The sequence below is a fragment of the Lupinus angustifolius genome, chromosome LG15 (genome assembly GCF_001865875.1).
Source record: "Lupinus angustifolius cultivar Tanjil chromosome LG15, LupAngTanjil_v1.0, whole genome shotgun sequence".
NCBI lineage: Eukaryota > Viridiplantae > Streptophyta > Magnoliopsida > Fabales > Fabaceae > Lupinus > Lupinus angustifolius.
In genome coordinates, this window is record NC_032023.1 from 1,991,028 (window position 1) to 2,010,201 (window position 19,174).

Below are 19,174 nucleotides of genomic sequence, written 5' to 3' on the forward strand. Positions count from 1 at the left end.
CTGTAAAGGTCAATATTTCCTTATCAAATAATTAAAATCAACAATGATAAGTATACTTCTAATATTTTTAAAAAGTTGATGGAGGAAGTAGCCTTGCTTAGATTTGCAATGCTTCTGAATTGGCCAACATAAAAAACAATACTATTAAGTAAAACTAGACAAATCCTTTGGTAGAAACTTTTCATTACTAAAATTTATATCATTACAAATTTGAGTGATGCTGTCCAAAAATGGTCTTAATTTTAAGAATTACACATACTTTACAAGGGCCAATATTAACTGCAGAAAGAGGCTGAGCTTGGACTTTGAAATTTTGCTCTTCCAAAAGGGCAAAAATATCATAAAGACTCTAAGCTTTAGCATTTCTCAAAATATGTGTTCCATAACTTAAAGGGTATGAGACTGTGAACATCACACTTATATATATATATATATATGGGTGTGTGTGTTGGCCCTTATAAGCCATTCTTCCCAAAACTAACACATCATTCTCATCAACCCAACTGACTTGTGAACTTATCCACTCTCCCCTCTCTTTTTCCCTTCCTCCATTTTTCTTGCTCATTGAATGTCCCTCTTGCACAAAATCACTGCTAAGTGTTATGCTCACAGAAGAAATTTTTATGAGAATGACCCAAAGTTGGACTTAAGATGCTGTTAAGTAATATTTCCAAAACATGCAATTCTCACCTAAAAAATCAACTTGAACTAAGCTACCTCATTGGTGTAACCTTTAAACTTGCATTTCCTCTATCCTTCTAATGGCTTCTTTCATTGTAATTCTTTGTTCGGGGTTGCTTTCTATGCAAGCAGCCCCGATTTGGAGAAGCTGCAACATGTTATTGAGCGAACTTGTACTGTTTTTTAACTCTGGATCAATCAATTCTTCTTCTCTTCTCTCAGAAATCGCCATGAAGACCCATTGCACAACATCAATACCACCCTTCCCATTGCTATGATACTGAGATGGGAACTTTCCGGTAATGATTTCGAGAATGATGATGCCGAGGCAATAAACATCAGTCTTCTGTGATACTTTTTGGTATTCTGTATAATCTGTAGTTTTGTATGCAAACATTGATTGCACAGCACCAGGGTTGATTAGTGGATAAAAGGCATATTCACTTAGTAGAGGTTCATAATCATCACTTAGCATAATATTGCTAGACTTGAGATTTCCATGGGGCAGTTCATAGTTAGAAAATTCATTGTAAAGGAAGCCGCAACCTCGTGCAATTCCTTTAACAATCTTCAAACGGGTAGGCCAATTCAGATCAGCGTGGCACGTTCCTCTGTCACCTGATAAAATATAAGATCACATTCCTTATTGTCAAATTTTGAGTGTTCATTGCATGAAATAAAATGTTAGATACTGATATAATACATGCAAGACATTATGTTTCTCAGCAAAAAGCTGCATGTTTCTTAAGAATGCATTTACATACACTTATGAGTGCCTATTGTAAAAAGTTCATGTTATCAACAAGCATGGTTGTAAATTTCTATTCTCCATTTCTTGTGGATAACTTCACATATAGTCTATGTTATAAAAAGTAAAGTTTTCAAAATAGTTGTTCATACTTATTATACTGATAACATAAGAGATGAAAAGCTTCATTAGAAGAAGGGAGGAACAATAAATGAGTGATATAATGTTATACCATGCAAGACATATAACAAGCTTCCTTTTGGCATATATTCTGTGACAAAAAGCTTCTCTTCTCTGCGATAATGGTAAGCCAAAGGCGTCAATATATTAGTGTGTTTGATCCTCCCAAACTGTCTCATCTCAGCATCAAACACATCTCTTCCAATCTTATTCATCTCTCTCATCCTCTTAACCACCACAGATAACCCATTTGCCATTGCAGCCTTGTATGCTGATCCCAACCCGCCATTTCCGAGAACCTCTGCTGCAGCTTTCATCAAATCTCCCAAACCAAACACACCCTTCTCATCATTCACCATAACAAGGTCACCCATGCTACCACCCCTTGTGGTGGATGCTCTCTTTGTCTCACTCTTGTGCTCACCATGGCTACTACCCTTTTTGCTTTTATTTTCCGAGGAATTGCTATTCTTTGAACTTGGTACATGCACTTGTACCACCTGAACATATCAGTGACAGAAAATTTAAGCTATATGGAAGAAAACATTACCATTAAAACCATAATCTAATTCCCTACATATATATTGTTGAAACAATAACAATAGAGGCATGTGCTCCACCAAGGCTTTAAATCATGGACTATAATTACAATCATGTATGCAAATAATTTGACCATTTTATTATTTTCAAATCAATGGGAAACCCTTCACCGATGAATAAGGTCATAAATTGCGATTTGCATCTAATTGTGAGTATAATGTAGTTGCAGTTTTGGCAGCTATTTCTCGTAATGATTTGCAATGGGAGCAAATGCATGCAACAGTAATAGCAGATTCAACTATGCAATTTTAAAACAATGTTTTAAAACGTGGATTGCATCATAACATGATGCTGGCTGCAACATTTTTGTAACAACTGTGAGACTACAACCATGGTTTTAAATTGTGGCTACAATATTGTGATTTTTAAAGTCTTTGCAACTGCATAGCCATGCAATTGCGACTGCATTGGCTATAATTTTCGCACAATTGTGGTAAACACACCAGTGAGCGCAATTTAACCGCGGTGGCAATTTAAAACCCGAAATCTATGAGTATAGGTTCATCAATGCACCTGATCCCCGTCGATGCTGCTGTTACTCCTGCTGATAATGCTGAAATCATGTTTACTTTGCTTCTTATTCCTCATGGATAAGAAGACCAAAGCCGCAATAGCCGCAAACACAAGTATCAAAATAACCTTAATACCAAAACCTGAAAGATATACTCTACCCTCTTCTTCAGCTGGCAAAGTATAATATTCACAAGCCCTATCCAAAGGCTTACCACAAAGCTTCTCATTCCCAGTGAATGAATTAGCCCCATAACTCACCAAATTCTCAGGTATCATACCTTCCAACTTGTTATTGGTGACGCTAAATGATGTAAATTGTTGCTTGAGTGATGGTATTTTACCCGAAAACTCATTGTTCTCAAGGTGCAATTCTTTGAGAAGATCGAGTTCGTTTAACGAATCAGGTATGTTCCCTGAAAATTTGTTATTTGAGAACCAAACCTTTTTCAAAGAACCTAATTGTGCGAAAAATTCCAAAGGAATCGGACCAGAAAACTGGTTATCTGTTAAGTATATCGCTTTAATCGCGCCGAGCTTGTTGAATTCAGGTACCGGGCCAGAGAAAGAATTGTTGACAAAGCTTATAGTACGTAGGCCTGGAATCTGCATGAGAGCATCAATGTCAATTTTCCCAGAGAGACCTAAATCTGATAGATGCAAACCAGTGATGATGTTCTTGAAGCAAACAACACCAATCCAGTTTCCACATGGTGACACATTTGGAATCCATGAAGATAGAGAGGTATCTGCATTGGTAAAGGACTGTTTAAGTCTCAATAGGGACTCGGTTTCGGACGCTGCAAACGCGAACGGAGCGAGGATGAGAATGAGGATGAGGATGGATAAGATAGGGAAGAAGCGAACAGCGGCCATTGGGACCGAGCTTGAAATATTAGAAGCTCGGGTTGTAATAGACCGCTGTTCGAAGAGGTTAAGGTTCCCTGAGGAACTTTAGGGTGTGTTTGGCTTTTTTTGTTTTGTTGTTTATGAGGAGAGTAAAGAGAGAGGTAGAGGTGTGACATGATGATGTTTGGTGATTGTGACTTTGGAGAGAGTTTGGGATTGGTGATGGTGTTTTGCTAAGAATGTACATTTCTAAGAATAGAGCTTGCAATTCAATATGGTTTTCCTTCAAATACCTTCCTATTCATTTGGAGTTGATATAGGTACTTGTGTGTGTTTTGTTGACCAAGTCACATTCATTTCAGGTATGGAACCCTCTAGGAATAGTTGGTCTAATCACTGCTTTCAACTAGGTATGATTTTTCTCGGCCTGTTTCGGTGGACGATGAAATGACATTGTATAAAATCTATACATTTTTTCTCATAATTAATTTTAGAATGTTTGCATGCTCTTTACACTTCATCTAACAAAGTCTGATACACTTATTTACGAGTCATTTTGTTTGATAAATTTCTTTCTGAAAAAAATTAACATTATCCTCAATTCATTAAAGCTTGTATATTATCTTATTCATGAGTAGATTTGGCTCAATTTATACCATCTCTCTCCTTTTATATTGGTCCTTTTTAAAGTGACATTGTTCTCTTGAAAATAAAATATCTCATTATATCAGAAGATAAGTTATTTCCTCCGACCATTAAAATCATGATCCTCTTTACTAATATTCTACAAAAATATTTATAAATACTAACAAAATATGACATGTATCATAATAGTAACACAATACATGTTAGATGTAAATAAAGGATAATGTTTCTACAGCACTTGCCAGGTTCATTCCGGATGCACATCTTCTTTTAATTTTTCTTCAAGCCGTAGCGCTAATGCGACGAGAAAGCCTGCATATGTGAAAATTTATCACAACCATGTTTAACATCATCGATATAAGTAAAAGTTGTCTGAATCAGTTGTTCAAATAATACTACTCTAAACATTACCGAGAAAATATTGTTGTGACCGGGATCCGCAAGGTGTGACATCAAGTTTTCAAGGGGGCCTTGTCCTGTATAAGTAGCTTGGAAGCAAAATCCAAGAAAAGCCAACATTGCAAGCCTACCATTCTTGATCTCTTTGGTCCTCAAGACCATAACTGGCTCAGGTGATCCTCTTCCCCACATCATTGGGTCAAACCACAACCCGCCCGGGTAACCGACATCTGGCTTTGGGTTAGTCTTGTGTGGCAATTTCGGCTCAATGTCAACACTCCCTGGGTTAACTATATCAGCCCATCTTCTACCCTCAACCCAACCCATTAAGGCTAATTGTACAATGAACAAGGTTGTAGGGTCAGCAAAGTATTCTCTAGAACCAGCATCATACCATGAGAAATTCTCAACATAACCAATCTTTTGAAGCCATTCTGGAATGAGAATTCCTGATACTCCTAGCATTGCCCATCTTGAATGCATTAGTTCTGCTTGTGCAAACCATTTAAGCAACTCTGCATCAGACCCTGATGGAAAATAATTGACACATGTTACTGGTTTGTGATCTGCAATCCCGTAAATCGAACTATTTCGATGTGCATTGTTCGCGAGAATGTGTGATTTGAACAACTAATTCAGACAACTCTTCACAAAAATTGTAAACTACCAGGGTCTTTTGCAAAAAGTTGTCGAAATCAGTTGTTCGAATAATAATACTTGCATAGTAAAAGAAACACATACCTAATCCAAGGGGGTCAAAACCAAAATCACCAGGAAGACTGAAATAGGCAGAAAATTAAACAATTATGCCAAATTCTTTGATAATAGGCTCTCACATTATGGTTGTAACTTGTAAGGCAATATATGTCAATATCAAATCCGGTCCAATTCCGGGACTAACAGTGGCGCAATACACTAAGTCGATATGTCACTACTCAGAAATTGATGGCTCGATATTAGTGTCTCCCACATTATAAATAGATCTAATCACCTTGCCACTTGGACCAACCTTTGTTTAACTTAACAGAAATAAATGTACAAGTGTGATTTTCCATAACCAAATTAACAGAAAATTAGTTAAAACTTGAACATTTTGTTGAGAAAATGTATAGGAAGCATAACACTAGTTACCAATGATTTAAATTGCAGACCGCATCACCTGATGTGGCCACAATATTGCGGTTGCAATGACCGCCGCAACCGTGTCACACCAAAATTGTAGTGTGAGTGTCAATCATAATGATGCAGCCGCATTAGGCGTAACGCAGCCGCATTGATTCGCACTTGGACCGCATCAGGTCGTATTGAGTTCAAAAATATTTTTTTAATCACAAAATAATTCACACTGCAATTCGCGTTGCAACCGCCACCATGACCGAAATCGTTATAACCATAACCGCAATTTAAAAACTTCTAGTTACTACCTGCCATCAAGCCATTGAGGAGGTGAAGAACCAGGAAACCACAATGGTCTATCAGGAGGAAGTGGCTCACATACACTTGAAAGTCCTTTTGTTGCATTTGTAACACTTCTTCTTTGCAACCATGTAGCTTTTGTTCTTTCATAAAAACCCTTTTGACTTATTTCTCTGCATCCAAACATAACTTATAGTTTTATAATCACTTGAATATGAACATACATACATACATATATATATATATATTATATAAAGTGTTTGAGGTAAAAGGAACAAGACCTGTTTGGAAAACTTAAGAATGAAGTGGAGGAAATGGCTAAAGCCATGAATCAGTGAAAGGACCAAAGCTGAAGTAGCAGAAAATCTTAGTTAGAATGAAACTACGGTGCTGTCACAATTTTCTGAAGCCTTTATCTGCAATATTTGCATGGTGGATAATTTACATTGACACGTGTCCAGATATGGAAGCTTCAAACATGGATCAGTTTTTGTCTTTCTGCATGAAGACTTCATCTACTAATAACCAAAGAATAAATCTAACTCCAATCTCTAACATCATGGTTAGAAAAAATATTCTATTGATTTGTTTTTATTTGGACAAAAAAATAATGAAGTTACATTTTTTGTTAATGTATACTTCACCTTATTACTATTATGGTGTATAAGACTAATTAATTCTCTTGAGTTCTGTGATTGTGATTACTTCTCTAAACAATTATTTTTCTATTAGACATTAAAACTTGATAACTAAGTCACTTTGATGTTATTCCATGACTATGTATTATTCATTTATTGATATCCCAATACATTTATTGTCATGAGAAATATAACATGTTACCAAAAAATCTCTTTATTAATAGGATAATAGGATAGGATATGAAAATATTAAAATGAAAGATGATTTAAAGTTTTTGTTTGTATTATCAAGGATATTTTCTAACCCTTTGGGTAAAGAATTAATATTTTTTGAGATTCATGACTGTTCTTCTCAATAAATGTTGTTATCAGGAATCGAACCTTTTGGTTATCCTAAAGGTCTAACAAGATTTTACACCACTAGACCAACATTGTTTATTTTTTTTTAAAGTTATACAAATTGAAGACCAACTACTTAAAAGAATTTATTTTGTCTAAATCACAAATATTATTTACCAATTAGATGAAAGTTAAATATGGGTATTATTACTATTGACAACAAAACTCTTACTGTCAATCACAAATTGCATTTCTAGATATTCAAACTCTATACCTCAATCAAGCTCAAGATTAATTATATTCTAAAACATGTTTACTACTAACTTTTAGTTTTTTTCTTAAATAAATGCAATAAAATAAAAAATATTAATATCAAGGAGTGGTTCAAATGTTTTGTTCACCTTGAGCATTTTAGTTGACTTTGAAAGTAAAATATTCGAAATGAAGAAGACATAAGATTCAAGAATTTGGTGAGACAAATTTATTTGAGAAGTGCACTTTTATTGAAATATTATAGTTTTGGTGTACCTTTTAAACTATTTACTATTTTAATGTACTTATTTAAACTCGTCAATACAATTATCGAGTTTACTTTTTCTCTTTCCAAAAAAATTAAAAACTCGCTAATGACATTTAGGAGTTAATATATAAATTATTTTGGTAAAACTCGTTATTGTAGTTGACGAGTTCAAATGTATTATTTTCATAGAACTCATATTTGCGGCTGACGAGTTTAAAATATATCAATTCTTTAATATATAAATATTGTGATTGAAAAATGGATGGTATGTATCTTGGGGCCAACAAGTAGCTCCACCAAACACTCACACACCTTAGCACTTATGTCAAATCAACACACCTATCTCTTAATATATGTTGCATGTTTTCAACTTTCTATTACGATCCTTTAATGTTTTTTATACCAAGGTAATTGTGTACCATAGTCTTAGTGAATTTATAGAAATCATCTCCCACTTTTATATACTTTTGCAAATCACTCATGATTATTACACAAATCACGTATAATTATATACAATATTACATTGATCACCCATATAGAAGATGTAAGTGTAGTTTCTTAAACAAAAAATGGTGATGAATATAATTAAGTCAAACAAAATATAATATATTGTGAAGAAAAGTCCAAATATTATTAAAGTCAAGATCTATTCATTATTTTTGATTCGTTACAAAGTGACCCAATAATTCGAAGAAGATGTTTAAATTACACTTATATTATATATTATAACTAACAAGAAATAATGAATAAACATATTTTGTTTGAATTAATTACATTTGTTTGTTTAAGAAATTATATTTATCTCTGTGGTTAGTTAATGAATATATATAATTATGACTAATTTGTGTAATAATTAGAGCTGATTTGTGTAAGTAAAAAAAGAAATAGAATCTATATAATTTCACATGAGAGAATATTAATATAGTATACTCTTACAATAATTATACTTTATTTGTTCTTCTTATTTGAGAAGATACACACTTTTCTTTGGTATAAAAAAACATAGAAGATACAAAGAGAAAGTTGAAAACATGAAACATATGTTAAGAAATAGGTCTGATGATTTGACATATGTGGCAAGGTGTGTGAGTATTTGGTAGAGGTTAGTATTAACTCCAAGATAATAATATTCATATCTCCACCACAATATTTATATATAAAAGAATTGATATACTTTGAACTCGTAAGCCCCAATACCATTTCTATGAACGTAGATTTGAACTCGGCAGCTACGATGATGAGTTTTACAAAAATATTTTATATATTAACTCGTCAATGTCATTAATGAGTCTTTAGTTTTTTGGAGAAAGAAAAGTAAACTCGGCAATTGTTACGGCTGAAATTTATTTTGGCTTTAGTTTCCTTCATTTCTTTAGGTGAGTAATTAATATTTTTTTGAGTGTATCAAAATAAATATTATTTTCAGAAATTGAATATTAATTTTTGATTTATATGATATTTAAGTATTCAATGGACTTTAAACTGCTACATCAGCTCTTTATTGATTATAATGTTAAATTTGAAGTTGATAATTGTTTAATAAAACAAATTAATATAGATAAGGTAAAAATCACAACAAGTTTATTTTTTGTTTTATGTACTATAACACTATAAGTTTGGACATCAAACCTTGACATTTTTATAATTGGACACGTTGGCATTTTATTTTGAATAAAAAAATAATTTTTGGCACACTTGTTTCTTTGCCTAAAATAAAATTTGTACATTTTTTTTTGTTAATAGATACCATTTTTTCATTTAAATTAAGGGATAAATAAACTTATGAAAAAGACCACCAAAAACTTTACTTCAATTATAACTCCATTATTAAAATCAAGAATTCAATTTTTTTATTTCCCACGTGTATTTTCACGCCGGAGGCAATCATGTCTCAGTTAGGAACATCTACAGATATGTGAAGCTAACTCTCTCAGTGAATATTTTTCATTCACAAGACTCGAACCAAGACCTTATTTAAAGGGAATCAAACATGTATTATTTCAACTATTATCGGTTCGTTAATCAAGAATTCAATTATAACTCCACCAACTATTTTATAGAGAATAAAATTGAAAAAATAATCTTTATGTATAATAGTTCACCAAACATGCTAAGTCAACGAACATGAACATGTAATATATCATTATCAAATTCGAAATGTTCTGAACCTGTTGCTCCATCATTTTCCTCTATGAATCACATTTCAGTTCTTGTTTCAACCTCAATATCTCTTTCTACTTCCCTTTGAATCCACTCCATCCTTTTATTCTCACAACAGCAACAACAATGGTCCATTATTCCTTGTGTGAAATCCACCTTCTTATACAAAAAACAAAGAATTTCTTAGTACTTGTTTAAAGGGTAGTTGAAGAGTTTCAAAGTTGTTAGATTGCTCATCAATAAACCAAAAATGCATGACTTGAAACATTTGTTTCCATCAGCCTCTACCCTCTTTACTTTTCTTTGGATTGCTGTGTTTACTTCAGTTTTCTTGTGGCAGAAGATTGCAATTGGTGGCTACTTTGTGTTTCAAGATGGTACCCCTTTAAGGACATTGTTACCTATGCTAAGGCCAGTGGCTTTTAATTTGATAGATTTTGGAGGGGTTGGTGATGGAGTTACCCTTAACACTAAGGCCTTTGAGAGGGCTGTTTCTGAAATCTCTAAGTTAAGGGACAAAGGTGGTGGTCAGCTTAATGTTCCACCTGGTCTTTGGCTTACAGCACCCTTTAATCTTACAAGTCATATCACTCTTTTTCTAGCTCAAGATGCTGTCATACTTGGAATTCAGGTGTGTTTTACGAGTCATACGATAAAGAAACACTTAGAGCTCAATAATTTGTTAATGAACATGATCTATGACAAATCATTATAGTATTATTCGAACTATGTAATCGATCTCATTTAGTAGGGTAAAGGTTTCGTTGTTGTTTTTATTCTATAGGTTGTGTGTTGTTTAAAATGTGATCATTTGTTTATTCTTAGAACTTTCCTAGGAAGGACTTAAATTTAAATGGTTAGTCTATATAGACATGTTTGACAATAGGATATTATGAAATTGTTGATTTATGTAGCCGAATCAACCTAGCAAGAAAGGTTTGATTGTAGGACTAAAGTTAGGTATCCATTAGATTTATGTATTATGCTACTCTATATCATTGATATCATTGATTCTAGTGACTTATATCTCTAATTCAATCTTTCTCATTGATAATTCAAGTTCTTGCATTTAAAACTTTGACATAGATTTTGTTTGTTATCTTAATTACAACTAACAGGATGAAAAGTATTGGCCACTAATGCCTCCATTGCCTTCATATGGGTATGGGAGGGAGCACATTGGGCCTCGTTATAGCAGCTTGATTCATGGTCAAAATCTTAGAGATGTTGTAATAACAGGTAAGTATCTAAAAATTATTAATTTTTCTACAAGTTAGTTTACTATGATTAGATATTTAAGTGTTTTAAATTGCGGTCACGGTTACTGCGATTGTGGTCATTGCAGCCATTGTGATGCAGATTGCGGCCGTTGTGGTGTGAATTATTTTGCGAGTAAAAAATATTTTTGATATCGATGCGGCCTAATGCGGTTGCAGGCTGATGCGGCCCAAATGCGGTCCGATACAGTTGCGTTGGGCCTGTTGCGATCGCATCATTGTGATTTGGCTGCATTACGTGATATGGTCTGCAATTTGAAACAGTCATATATAGTTTTATTTCACTTTGTGATTGCATAGAATCTAAGTATCTGATTTTCTGTATCTATTTTTTCATAAATTACAGGACATAATGGTAGCATAAATGGACAAGGACAAACATGGTGGACAAAACATCTTCATAAGCTTCTTAACTACACAAGAGGTCCACTTGTTCAGCTTATGTGGTCTAGTGACATTGTCATCTCTAACATTACTTTGCGCGATTCTCCGTTTTGGACACTTCATCCATATGATTGCAAGAATGTTACTATAAAAAATGTTACAATATTGGCTCCTGTATATAAAGCTCCAAATACTGATGGCATAGATCCTGGCAAGTATATATCACTATAGTTTAATTTCATATCTTAATGTGAAGTATATATCACTATATGCACTTTTGTGTAAGTCACAAGAATAGTTTGTTCTGTGAGGGATTTTAACAAGCTCCAATTTGTGTCATATGAACAGATTCTTGTGAGGATATGTTGATAGAGGATTGTTACATAAGTGTGGGGGATGATGCTATTGCAATAAAAAGTGGCTGGGATCAATATGGAATTGCTTATGGAAAACCTTCCAGAAATATAGTAATCCGAAACCTCGTCGTTCGCTCGAATGTCAGGTGAATCCATAACTCGATCCATTTAGGCCTTCAGCAGTTTTTTTTCCAGCATCTCATTTGTTTATTCTCTGAACATGCTTCCCTGCAGGCAACAATCATGTTTTTATGTTTCTTTATTTGTCCTTTTTTTAAGAATTTTAGTACTCATTATGAAACATCATATTTTAGGCATGCTTTACCTGAATCTGCACACTTTTTCATTAACAATGAGGCCTTCATAGATTAATAATTGAAGGTTGATAAACTTTTTTCTCCCTGTGAAATGAAACAGTGCTGGAATCTCAATAGGAAGTGAGATGTCTGGTGGTGTATCCAATGTCACAATAGAGAACATTCTTGTATGGAACTCAAGGCGTGCCATAAGGATCAAAACCGCTCCGGGAAGAGGCGGATATGTGTCCCAAATAACATACAGGAATCTAACTTTTAACAACGTATCAGTCGGAATTGTTATCAAGACTGATTACAATGAGCACCCTGATGCTAGATACGACCCGAAAGCACTTCCAGTAATCAAAGATATAAGTTTCACCAATGTTCGTGGCAAGGAAGTTAAAGTACCAGTAAGAATTCAAGGCAGTGAAGAAATTCCGATTCGAAATGTGACTTTTCATGATATGGTAGTTGAGATAACCAAACAGAAAAAACATATCTTCCAATGTGCCTTTGTTCAAGGTCAAGTAATAGGTACTATTTTTCCTGCTCCTTGTGAGAACTTTGATCAGTACAATGAGCAAGGACAACTAGTTAAGCATTCAAGTACTTACAATGTAACAAATATAGATTATGGAATTTGAGGTTTCAGGTTTTGTGAAGTCTCTACCCATGTTACATTAATCAAATGTAAATGTTGTCCAATTATGTTCTAAAAATAGTAGGAAATGTGTCCAAATGTTTATCTAGAAGGTAACCATTTTGTTCTGAAAAGTTTTGATAAACTCTACTATAATGAATATATCATTTTTGATACACTATTCAAGTTCTTCACATGGCTGCAATTCATGTTCATGGTGAGTGAAATTACTTATTTAATAAGCTTTTTTTTAAAAGAACTAAAAAGTTTAAGAAAATGATAAAGATATTTTGTAAGTTTATTTCATAAACTTCTCTCATTAATTGAATTAAGCTCTTTGCTCTTTTTATTCTCTTCCAATCACTTGGATGTTGGAAGGATATGATTTACTCCTTCTCATATAAATCTTATCTTGTAAACCAACAAAACATTAATATAATAGTGGTGTAATGTTACGTTAGATCTCCAAAAATACCAAAGTGTTAAATGTTCGACTCTTAAGAGTAATACTTATTTGGAAGAGTAGCTATACTTAAAAAGGCTTAATGTCCTACCCAGAAGATGAGAGTATATCATTAGTTGTACCAAAAAAATCTTATCTAATGATAAATAATATATTATTTAATAATAAATCATCACTCTTTTATTTTGAGTAAAAGGTTAAATTGATTTTAAGAAATAGTATCCAGTAAAGTGTATATTTATTTTTTTTTGTCAATAAAAATGTCATTAACCTATGATTCATTTAATAAGTCGATGAAAGTTAGAAAGAAAAAGGACCACTTTGATCTTTAATGGACTTAATTTAACAATGACATTTTAATTTTTTAGAAACTTATTTGATTACATTAATCCATATCAGAAAATATGCTTTATGAAAAAAGAAATGAACAAGTTGTATTTCGCAAAAACAATAAATATAAAATACAACTTATTCGTACGTTGTTCGTGAAAGATGGAAAATGTTCCTTAAACACAACAAAAACTTGTTTTGGACATTATTTTTTACATCAATTATTAACAAGAGTGTGCAAAATTAGCGTAATCCCTATCTCGATCAATAATCTGAACATTATTGGTATTTGGTACCCTCTAAGACTCAACATGTTTGACCGTTCCCATGCCTCATATAGAGTCTTGTCTACCTCCGAGCTAGTATCAATTATGGTTGGTACATTATCCATAATGATGGCCAGGTCCAACTCCAGAACACCTAGTGAGAATTGGATCTGTTCTTACCAATCAGCATAGTTCAGTCTGTTGAACTTGACACATCCATTGCCTATGGCGAATGCATTGAATGAAGCTGAAATAAGACATATTCACACTTTAATGCTTTGAATAAACCTTTAAGGATTCAAACATACTTTTATTCTTGCACTTAATTGATCTTTCAATAAAATTTAAATACATTAAACCTTTATTAATGATGTCTAATATTATTCTTTAATGGGTAATTAATCATACTTTCTTACACATGTATGTTATCTTTGGATAAACGAGCACAAACAAGTATCATTAAAACTTTAAAGTCATTAAACACATGCCCTGATCCACTTTTGGGTGATCATAATATGCGTTATATTAATGAACAACTCCAATTTATTATCCTTATGACATCTTTATCTTAATTACATGCAATGATCCACCTTTTGATGATCAAAATATGCATCATAACTTTAATTGTAATTAATATCAAAATCAACAATTAATTTTTCAAAGAAGTATAATTATTTCTCATTTTCACTCAGATAGTAATATTATGAAAAACAGGAAAGTGTTACAACTTTTATCGAAATAATTAACTCCAGATTGAACCACAAGATGACAATTCACAATTACTTCATTTCGTAACAATAAGCTTTTTTGTTTCCATTTTAATGTATTTATGATTCAATTCTAGAAATACAAGGAATGTCATAATGTCTCTAACCTGATGCTTTGATACCAATTGTTAGACTTTTATGACTTTTATGAGCCTTTAATGGTTCATAAGAACCCCTTAATTTAGGACCATAACATTATGACTTTCACATGTGATAAAAGAATAGAGTAAGAAATATCTGACTCCATCTTCACATGTGAGCGAAATCTTGTGTTGAAAAGTATCAAAGTTTCTTTGGGTTTTCAAAAGTGAAAAAAATTATTTTTACATTGTTTTCATATAGTGCATTTTAGATTTCATACACACAACCATGCATCAATCTTCACTTAGACTTTCAGTTTCTTGTGAGATTTTTGACCTTAGGTTTGTAATTAAATTTAATGTTGAAATAGCACTAATTAGGTGCATACAACTTAGATTTTACTAGCCATTGAAATTGAAATTCTCATTTTGTAGAGAATTAGAGTGAAAAACCTAGCCTAGGTTAGGTACCGAGTCTTTACCTTTACAAAAGTATTCGTTGAGAAGGAGCGGTTGGGGCCATACTGTGAATAGGTATTGAGTATCCTAAGAGACGGGTAAGAGGTCAAACCGACTTGAGTGACTCTAGGGCCAAGAAAGGAGCATTTGTAAAGTACATTGGAAGTGCAATTATAACATAGGTTTTATTCCATAGTGAATAAAATCTCCCGATATTAGAAGATGATGATTGAATGTAGTTTGCAAATAGACTAACAAATGAATTAACATAAAATTCATTGGCGCACTCTTCTATCCATTTATCTCTTTTAATTTCGGTCTTTACATGTTTTGTGGTGACCTTGAATTTTCTTATTCATTCTTGTACTTGCTTATTATTTGTTTAGCATCTAGGATATTTTCTTTAAGCAAATTGAATACTGAAGATTGTTTATTAGATAACTTGTTTTGTAAGAAATTGTTTTGTTCAAGATTTCAAAAATCAGAATAAATGATTATTGCTGTCAGTAATTGATTATTTTTGTTGATAGTAATCGATTGTTTGGGTTGGAAGTCGATTATCCTAAAGTATTTTTCAATATTCTCAATCAACCGGAAAAACGACATTAGTGATCCACTACACCTATTCATCCTTCATGTAGGTGTATTTTACTTTGTGTTTACCCAACACTATTCTCCATATCTGAAGATTATCTTATGTTCATCTTTAATCCAATTTTTTCAGATAAGGAAGATCACATTTTAATCATTGTTCAAATCAAATCAAAGATTAAAGGCTTATTATTTCTTAGAAGATACTTCCTTTGTAATATTTTATATCATATAAAGACTATATAGCCAAAATTATAATATCTTGTATAATTAATTATTCAAACAACAATATAAAATCATGTATACTCATTACAAAAAAATGTGATATAATTTTCTAAAATGAAATATTTTTAAGGGTCAGCACACACGAACTACCTATCAACACGCTACTTATAATAAACATAATATAATTATGAATGCAAATATTATTAATTGCAACATATAACTTAATTATTGAAATATTTCAATGACTAACTATGTTACAAACAAACATCACCATCAAGGATTGAATCCTTATTGTTGTATATTGAAAATTAGTAAATATTTTCACATGCAAGCCATATTAGATCGACATTTTTCAGTTTAATTGTATAACCAATATAATTGTCATAATGTATCAATAAAGGGACCACTTCACTGATTTTTTGGTTGAATCGGTCAACACTGTCCAATTTTTATAACTGTACATTTAGTAGACTTGTCTCCTCGTCGCAAACAAATAGGTTATAGCCAAGGATTTTAGGTAAAAATAAAATTATGATTCGTGACACAAGGTTAGTTAAGTCTTTGTATGGTCTTAAGCAAACTGCTAAACAATGACATGAAAAAGTTGGTAATTTAATTATCTAGAATGAGTTTAAGTTGAATAAAAGTGATGAATACATTTATTACAAATTTAAAAATGATATTTGCGCTATCATATATATATATATATATATATATATATATATATGTATATATGAGGAAGGATCAGTTTACACCAAAGTTAGGTTACACTAATTACACTCAATCTCATTCATTCATTTTCTTAAATCCAACGGACCAAATGTGTGAGTACAATAAATAATGAGAGAGAAAAATATAAATCTTAAATAACTTATTGCATTCACTCATTTGGTCCGTTGCATTTAAGAAAATGAATGACTCAGATTAAGTGTAATGAGTGTAACTTAACTTGGGTGTAAACTGATCTTTCCTCTCTCTCTCTCTCTATATATATATATATATATATATATATATCTAAGATTGATTAATTGTTGGAATCAATTGTTGTAAAGATCTGATTTCATTTTTTGGATGATTCATTGTTGCTGCAAATTTGGGCTGTTTGATTTGTATTCATTCCCTCTCTTATTTTTCAGAATGGTTTTGATTTGTTCAGGTTCATACATAGATTTTCTCCCATGACCCATGCAGTGTTTCTTATTTGATTTTGTAATTTTATGCATTATGGGTTGAAAGAAAAGATTGTTTTTTTATGACAACAATATAACATGTTTGGATTGTGGGTAAAAATAATGGAGAGAAAACTTTATGGGTGTAAATTTTTCCCTTAATTTTGATGTAAAGTTTACCACATACCCTTAATTTCATGGTTTCTGAATAGCTCATGTGCTTCCATTTCATCCTCCAGTGTGTTGTTTTGATGTGCCATTTTCTATGAAATTGATACGGTTTTGGAGCTGAAAAGATAGAGTTTGGGAGGATTTAAATCTTAGTGTACTTTGCTTGTATTTGCATGTTCTTACTGTACCAGGTTTTTGATTGATGACTTTGTAACAATGGGTTCATTTAGTTTAGCTATGCTTGTGGTGGTTCTGCATTAATTTCGTTGTGGTTTGGTGGTTGTAAATCCTCTTCCGGTTTACTGCTACGTTGGGATATTGTATAGAAATGTAAAAAAATAACTTTCATAGGTGAATCTGCCCTAATTGCTAAATAGAGCGGGTAAGTACATGAGGCTCCTATCTAGTGGATCTCGGAAGTTAGATAGAGAGACTATTACTAAGATTTGAGTATGTGGCCTCTGAGGTCACAAGACAACAACCTTACCATTGTGTCAAAGCTCAGTCTCAAACTTGCCTAATTGCTATTACGAAATAACCTTCTACAAAGTTCTAATAAGATACACGATTCTGATAACTGAAACACGAACTCTCATCTATTGAGATGGAGTGCAAATCACTAAGAAATCGAAGGAAAATAAACAATCTCAAAGTAAAAGGATCTCATGTTGAGAGATGAAAAAGGAGAGAAGCAGCTATAGAAGCCATTTTTACTGTTATTTGTAATATCTGTAAAGAGATAATACTAATAGGGAATGCACTTGAAGGCATTGCATACAAATACCAAATATTTAAAGTTTATATATTTCTATAGTCCGATGAAAACTACTTGAAAGAAGTTTCATTGTTGGCAGTGCAATTTGAGTTGTTCAAAGGTTAAGGCAGCTATGTATTGATTCTGACATAAGATTTTTTGTGCAGCTATGGAAGAAATGAATTGGGTTCAGCGCAAGATCTACCTTTACAATGTGACTTTTGGGCTTTATATGTTGGATACGTGGGAGCGTTACGCCTTCAGTATCCTTTATTTTACTGAGTTACTCTTACATTGATTTTAACTCCTTACATATTCCTTTTTAATTTTCCTAAAAAAAAGTTTCAAACATTTATAGATGTTTATCATATATACTTCTAAGGTAGTCTGAACAATAATAGTTTAGGCGCCTTTTTCGAAAGAGAAATGGAACCATGTCATAGATTTTTGACAAAAAAGTTTCGGACTTTCTTCAATTTATACCATACCATGTCTGTTGTAATACTACATGTTTGAGTTCCTAAACTTTGACAGATGCTTTGGTGATTGTACTGATAGGGTTCGTACTACGATACTTTGCTGAGATCTTCAAGAGGTAGTACAATTTATCCTTTCCTTCTCATCCATCATTTTAATTAGTGGCATAAACTGCACTCAACCTTTTCTTAACTTGCATATACTTTACTGGATTCTATTGATGTGTGTAGTTATTAAGTCTACGCTATTTCTTTCTTGCAAGTTCTCAACCTATAGATTCATCAACAAGCTGAGTGCTATCAAAATTAGCTACTATATCAAAAATAACTCCCTTTACAACTAATTTCCCCCCTTATAAACTACTACATTTGTCTCTATTGACCATACCATATCTTTGTAGATTTTGAAGAAGTCGTAATTACGTAATGATACGATGATTGGTCAAAAACTCAATGTAATATTTGTGCATGAATTATCTTAACATCCTTACAATCTCTGCAATGATAAGATGATCGGTTAAAAAGTGAAAATGTGAGTCTTTTGCATCTAGTATTCCCTTCACTCCGATTGTCGAGCGATTCAATAAAAAAATATAAGCACAACAACATACAATGTTAGCTGCAATTATATTCTTGGCATCAAACTTAGTTACCATTGCCAATTATGATTTTGCATGTGAATGTAAATAATTTGAATTATATCAGCATACTATTCTTAGAGCCCTTTATATCATAGCATCCAATTTAGCTCTTGTTTCCAATTGCGATGTTGATATTGAATG

General features: G+C 32.5%; 3 protein-coding genes across 5 annotated transcripts; 1 reads left to right on the plus strand and 2 right to left on the minus strand.

Annotated features, from left to right (window-relative positions):
* Positions 150 to 3,856, minus strand: LOC109327441 (pollen receptor-like kinase 3). 2 transcript variants are annotated; one of them, XM_019560585.1, is made up of 3 exons: positions 2,723 to 3,856; positions 1,662 to 2,106; positions 150 to 1,299 (listed from the first exon to the last, which is right to left on the minus strand). In XM_019560585.1, the coding sequence occupies exons 1-3, from the start codon at positions 3,593 to 3,595 to the stop codon at positions 734 to 736; spliced, it is 1,884 nt and encodes a 627-aa protein (XP_019416130.1). In that variant the 5' UTR covers positions 3,596 to 3,856; the 3' UTR covers positions 150 to 733. The 2 variants fall into 2 exon arrangements, with proteins under 2 accessions (XP_019416130.1, XP_019416129.1); XM_019560584.1 differs by having other exon boundaries at positions 1,662 to 2,109; positions 2,723 to 3,855.
* On the minus strand, positions 4,376 to 6,442 carry LOC109328772 (photosystem I chlorophyll a/b-binding protein 6, chloroplastic). Of its 2 annotated transcripts, none has more exons than XM_019562391.1 (5): positions 6,310 to 6,442; positions 6,037 to 6,201; positions 5,354 to 5,391; positions 4,625 to 5,139; positions 4,376 to 4,525 (listed from the first exon to the last, which is right to left on the minus strand). In XM_019562391.1, exons 1-5 carry the CDS (start codon positions 6,354 to 6,356, stop codon positions 4,508 to 4,510), a joined length of 783 nt encoding a protein of 260 aa, XP_019417936.1. In that variant the 5' UTR covers positions 6,357 to 6,442; the 3' UTR covers positions 4,376 to 4,507. The 2 variants fall into 2 exon arrangements, with proteins under 2 accessions (XP_019417936.1, XP_019417935.1); XM_019562390.1 differs by having other exon boundaries at positions 6,037 to 6,207; positions 6,310 to 6,436.
* LOC109327454 (probable polygalacturonase) lies at positions 9,648 to 12,663 on the plus strand. The gene is made up of 5 exons (XM_019560603.1): positions 9,648 to 10,316; positions 10,804 to 10,924; positions 11,309 to 11,557; positions 11,695 to 11,848; positions 12,120 to 12,663. Exons 1-5 carry the CDS (start codon positions 9,936 to 9,938, stop codon positions 12,643 to 12,645), a joined length of 1,431 nt encoding a protein of 476 aa, XP_019416148.1. The 5' UTR covers positions 9,648 to 9,935; the 3' UTR covers positions 12,646 to 12,663.

Excerpts from the sequence above, each read along its gene's own strand:
- LOC109327441 (XM_019560584.1), bottom strand. The coding sequence starts at position 3,595 with ATGGCCGCTGTTCGCTTCTTCCCTATCTTATCCATCCTCATCCTCATT. Across the intron at positions 2,110-2,722 it reads GCAGCATCGACGGGGATCAG|GTGGTACAAGTGCATGTACC; the intron begins GTGCATTGATGA and ends TGATATGTTCAG. Across the intron at positions 1,300-1,661 it reads CTTGTTATATGTCTTGCATG|GTGACAGAGGAACGTGCCAC; the intron begins GTATAACATTAT and ends ATATTTTATCAG.
- LOC109328772 (XM_019562390.1), bottom strand. The coding sequence starts at position 6,356 with ATGGCTTTAGCCATTTCCTCCACTTCATTCTTAAGTTTTCCAAACAG. Across the intron at positions 6,208-6,309 it reads TTCTTAAGTTTTCCAAACAG|ATGCAGAGAAATAAGTCAAA; the intron begins GTCTTGTTCCTT and ends AGTTATGTTTGG. Across the intron at positions 5,140-5,353 it reads TTTTGACCCCCTTGGATTAG|GGTCTGATGCAGAGTTGCTT; the intron begins GTATGTGTTTCT and ends ATTTTCCATCAG.
- LOC109327454 (XM_019560603.1), top strand. The coding sequence starts at position 9,936 with ATGCATGACTTGAAACATTTGTTTCCATCAGCCTCTACCCTCTTTACT. Across the intron at positions 10,317-10,803 it reads CTGTCATACTTGGAATTCAG|GATGAAAAGTATTGGCCACT; the intron begins GTGTGTTTTACG and ends TACAACTAACAG. Across the intron at positions 11,849-12,119 it reads GTCGTTCGCTCGAATGTCAG|TGCTGGAATCTCAATAGGAA; the intron begins GTGAATCCATAA and ends GAAATGAAACAG.